Source organism: Zootermopsis nevadensis, unplaced genomic scaffold (genome assembly GCF_977971745.1).
Source record: "Zootermopsis nevadensis isolate Lab colony 2312 unplaced genomic scaffold, Znev_1.0 Znev_ptg000002l, whole genome shotgun sequence".
Taxonomy (NCBI): domain Eukaryota; kingdom Metazoa; phylum Arthropoda; class Insecta; order Blattodea; family Termopsidae; genus Zootermopsis; species Zootermopsis nevadensis.
The window spans coordinates 23401977-23406898 of NW_028259134.1; the positions used below are offsets into that span (position 1 = coordinate 23401977).

The 4922-nt window shown below is 41.4% G+C and overlaps 1 protein-coding gene across 1 annotated transcript; it reads left to right on the top strand.

Moving 5' to 3' along the window:
- The first annotated feature begins 576 nt into the window (after positions 1 to 576).
- LOC110835646 (uncharacterized) lies at positions 577 to 4628 on the top strand. Its single transcript, XM_087354347.1, has 4 exons — positions 577 to 785; positions 1214 to 1254; positions 1812 to 2913; positions 3659 to 4628. The coding sequence occupies exons 1-4, from the start codon at positions 666 to 668 to the stop codon at positions 3938 to 3940; spliced, it is 1545 nt and encodes a 514-aa protein (XP_087210473.1). The 5' UTR covers positions 577 to 665; the 3' UTR covers positions 3941 to 4628.
- The last annotated feature ends 294 nt before the right edge of the window (positions 4629 to 4922 follow it).

Consider the following 4922-nt stretch of genomic DNA (forward strand, 5'->3'; position numbering starts at 1 on the left):
GCTCGGCGAGTGTGGGTTCATTTAAATCTTAATTACAAACTCCGAGGCGACAGCCCCCATAGAGAAAGATTTCGCGTAGACACAGACGTGTGAAGTTACGGACAGATTTCTCTCTGCAAATATTTCTTACCCAAATCGAACTTTGATTTCGAGCTCTGTAAATCGTGTTCAGGAACGGAGGAGAGTTTCTCGGGGAGGCGACCGTTGAATCTATGATCTCCTCGTCGAGTCGAACATCTTCTGTCTTCTTATCTTGTGATTAGTTTCCGAGCCATAGGCGATGAGACATGTTCAACGGGACTCGAAACCAGGTCACACACTTCGGACTCTTAACCATTCAAAAAACAAAGTAAAGTTTGAACAATATCTGTCAATCCGACCATGAACTACGTACAATTCAATTTTTCCATTTTTACAACCGGTTATCAGTTGTATTACGTGGAGAGATCAAACGAATTGGATTGAAACGTAGTCACTAAAATTTCCTTCCATTCTGCCGCCATGTTTTTATTTAAATTGTTGGAATACGTAACAATGCGATAACCAAATTCGCCTTCGTTCAGCTGTTGACTGGTTTCCGTGGTTATTCTGTTACAACACGAGCTTTCGAGCGGTTTCTGTCTCGACACGCGTGGTTAGCGAATCAGAGAGTTTCAGCGATTGCCATGGATAAGATCGGAAAATCTGTAAGGAAACTGTGGAAAGCGATGGGAAAACAAATTAGAAGCAGCAAACCCACAAAAGCAGGAAGAAGATGGAAGGACATTTACCGCCTGGGGAAAAAGGTCAGTACCTACCGCCTTCACTTTGTGCCCCTGAAATTCATCAACGCAGTTTGTCAGAAAATAAAATGAAGTTTACGCTCGCCTAACGTAATACGAAGAGAAAACTGACATCCATTTTAATATTATCCTTCCATCGATGTGTAGGTCCACCAATTCGTCTCTTTCCTTCAGACTCTTGTGTGGGTTATCTGTCATCTCCGTGAGCATGCTACATGTTCTGCCAATCTTGTTTTATTCCATTCGTTAGTTCGTCTTAGTTTAGGCCTCGAAGCCACCGCGGACTTACGAAAATTACTTTTTCTTATAAAATCGAAACCGCGCGAATATTTGGGCCCGCGCAAGCCACGCCTAAACAACGGAATTGAATGAACCAGTTCGTTGTCCGTACTCGAATTTTCATTGTTTAATCGGACGCCTCTTTTTTTTAGAAGTCGTCCAGATCAGAGGACCAGACAGCATCCACTTATAGGTAAGTGATCTGGGCTTCGGTAAGAGACACACGAGTTGCATCAACTGTTGAGGCTATTGGAGCATATAGCAAATGTCGATGGCTTCACTGTTGAGCACAACACGTGGTCGCAAGGAAAATGTGTTAATTACCCACCTCAGCGTTTCGCACAACAATTAAGTCTCAGAATTACATTAGAGCCCTAGAAAAATTCATCGATCGACTTGTCTAGCGAGGGACTGTCGCCTGTCGCCTGTCGCCTCTTATTGAAGAGAAATCTGGGAAAGATTTTTTATTAATTGTTTTAAAACTTTCAATATTGATCACGGATTTAGATCAGTGATTGTGATCTATAATTTTCTTCTTGTGAAGTTAATCAATTTGCAGCATCACACGCGCACTAATGCATAAAATTAGATTATAATGAAATCAGGAATCCGCCTGTCCACCGAAGACCAAAATATTTAGAAATGTAAACGTAAGAACATGTAGAAATTTGTGTTAAATTTGTTTTGCATTTCCTGTGATATTTCAAAGGTCATTGTTTCTGTAATGATTTTTAATTCCTTTTAACACAGGTCGAAGCCACTAGATGACTCTGTGGGCTGTAGCTCCGCTCCGCAAAATTTTGAGAGTGTAGACCTCAATGAACAAATTCGGAGCGTGGATGATGTTGATCGGGCAGCCAACTTGAGGAGGTGTCCAGCCTTGGAAGAAGACTGTGTCGCCGTCAGATGGGAACGCGATGCTCTGAAGAGAACAGTGAAAGAGCTGGAATTGAAACTGCAGGCCAAACAAGGAACACTAGAGCGGAGGAATCTTTATTTAGAAGAGGAAATTTCAAGACTGACAGCAGAAAATAATTCCATTAGACCTGAAATTCAAAATCTCCACGACGCACGCACTACCGAAACGTCTGAAATGCTCGATAAATTCGGGAGACAGATCAGGGACTTAGAGGATCAGGTGGTAGAAGAGATATTGGCGATCGAACGAAAGTTCATTGAGGCAAACCGAAAGCTTCCGCAATTGCAAGACGAGATGAGCATTTTTGAAGACGCGAAAAGGCAATTGGATTCGATATTTGACGATCAGATGGCAGAAAACGAGAAGCTGGAAGCGGATTTGCGGGAGCTGGAGAGGGCGCTCAGTTCGGACAACGAAGCCATGATTGAGGATTGTGTACAACAATTTGCAGGGCTTCAGGGGCAATTGCTGCGTAAAATAAGGGAAGTTGAGTGTAATTATATCAGTTTGAACAAAGACTGCTTGCAAGTGAGAGACGAAAAGTCTATTTATGAAGCGTCCAGGCAGCAACTGGAGGAAACTTTTAATGACCAGATTAAGGGACTGTGTGCTCAGACACAGGAACTAATTGCCGACGTTAATCATAACGAAAAAGGAAATGCTAGGAGAACAGGCGTCTTCAGGAAGGAAATCAAAGAATGTTTTGATGGTTTAGATCAGCAAGCGCATTTTGAACTTGACAGTACCAACAGTAAGTACATTAGTCTGAAGCACGAGGTTTATCAACTGGCGGAGGAAATGTCAAAGTCCAGGGAAAGAGAAAATGCAGCAATCGGCGCACTGGAGGATCGTATAGCCGGTCTGACGTCAGCGGCGACTGGGGAAAGCGGGAAAACCCAGAAGTGGTGGAAATGCCGTTCCTCCGGGAAAAAAGTGAGTACGAACTGCCCTTCTCCCATTTTTAGTGTTCCCGGAATCAAGAATGACAATTTGGGCCCCTCCGGGCAATTCCTGTCACGGAATATCTGCAGTTGCCTCTAGGAAGGAAGGCGATAAAATATTCAAATATCGAATTTCGAGCGTTTGTGGTGTTTGCGGGGTGCCAGGCGTTTAGGGGCGTAAAATTTTCTACAGCAATTTTTACCAACGTAAGTTCTAAATCGATCAAGTCACGTCCTTTCGGGAGTCCCCAAATTTACTTTAGCTGAAAAATCAGGGAATGTCTCTGCACCCTTTTGCTGTTTCACGACGCTCGAGGGGAAACTGATGATTATTGCCTCGCTGTGTAGATTTTGATTCATAGTTCAAGAACATTGTTTAATGACGTAATTATTTTTTGAGAATGAAATGATGAATCTCATCTTCTCTGGGTTTCATACCGAGTCCGATGAACGACCGCTTGACTTTGATGTATCCTTGTATCGTATGTCACGTGGTACACACAAAATTGTTGTAATTACAGATCGATTAATTGTTCATTCGTCTGTAATTCTTGTCACTAGTGAAATATAAAGAATCAAAGGCCGGCAGATATCATTAGCATCAGATATAAAAAAGGAAAATGTTGATCTCAAAGATGGGATGGGTTCTCTTTGTCACTTTTGAAACTGAGGTCTCCGAATCCTCCAAAGTCTCTCTTTGCCAGTCAGAGCTTATTTGTTGTTCTGGTGGTTTTCAGAGAGACGAAGCTTACAACGATTGCTTAATGGCTTTAATCGATGTAATGAGGATGAGATATCGATTCTCTGAGTTCGAGAAGAACGCACTAGCGTCGAAGGCAGAGACCCTGGAGAGAGAGTTGAACGATGCGAAGAATCAAATACGGCGACTGGATGAATCACATGAGATCGCCCTTACGAAGTCGCAAAACACTTCAGGATGTCACCACGAGCGTCCGAGAACTTGTCAAAAAAGCTCCGACGGCAAAGGAATTTGTTGCCTCCGGAGGAGAACGCTTTGAAGGGAATTTTTCTATCTCGTACGTTAAAGTCCTTAAGGATGAACACGCTTAAGCAAATTCCAAACTCAATTACAATTATAAATCCGTAGAAAATGAACTTTCCTCTCACAGGTCAAACTTAATTATTAAAAAACCTGGTCACTTCAGTTCCAAAACTTTGAAGATAAATTTGAGGTTATGACGGCGGTGAGTTTGCCGTCTGCTTTGTTTGTACGCCACATCACCTGACAGAATTCTGCCGACGTTTCAGAGGTCCTGTTTGCCTCCTAGAGAATGGCCCATGACAGAATGAAAGGAAAGGTCTTTATGGATGACTCAGGAGTCAGAGCCAAGGGAATTGACTGGGAAGAACATAGTTTAATGCCTTCTTCCTGTCTGTTCATATTACCCGTTGGTCAGACTATGCTTTGTAACCCGTACCCTTAGCCTTACCCATTTTTCGAGATGCTGCAAGTACCTCTGAAACGTCGGAGGAGTTCTACCAGAATACACGGCGCTACAGCTAGGAAGCGAGCTGTCTTGCACCTCAGAGCCGTGAAAACTTAAACGTCCAATCCATTGATGACTCCTTACGGTAATAGAAGACCAGGGTTTAAATTATTCTTATTAATGTTATCACCAATTTTATTTTTAATATTATCGCTTCTAATGTTATCACAGGAAAATAAAATTTCATTTTATTGTCAAATTATAAAGTGTATTATAATATAATTCAATTACGTAATTATACATTAATTCCTCTAAGTACGTCCTTTAAATTTAAGCATTTTTTACAAACATCGAAATATCACTTACAAAATTAATACCTAATTTCTTGTATTATTTAATGTCGTAAATTAAATTGTAACATTTGTAGTAAAACAACTATTTGTTTTTATTCCACCTACATCAACATTTTTTATGCCCAAGCGAAATATAACAAATTGTGCCACAATTGGCAGCCAGTCTTGTTTTATGTACAATAATTTTTATAAACGTAGGT

Bases quoted from the DNA above. Each gene is read 5' to 3' on its own strand.
- LOC110835646 (XM_087354347.1), top strand. From the start codon at position 666: ATGGATAAGATCGGAAAATCTGTAAGGAAACTGTGGAAAGCGATGGGA. The intron at 786-1,213 runs GTCAGTACCTAC...TCTTTTTTTTAG, and splicing joins TTTACCGCCTGGGGAAAAAG to AAGTCGTCCAGATCAGAGGA. The intron at 1,255-1,811 runs GTAAGTGATCTG...CTTTTAACACAG, and splicing joins CAGACAGCATCCACTTATAG to GTCGAAGCCACTAGATGACT.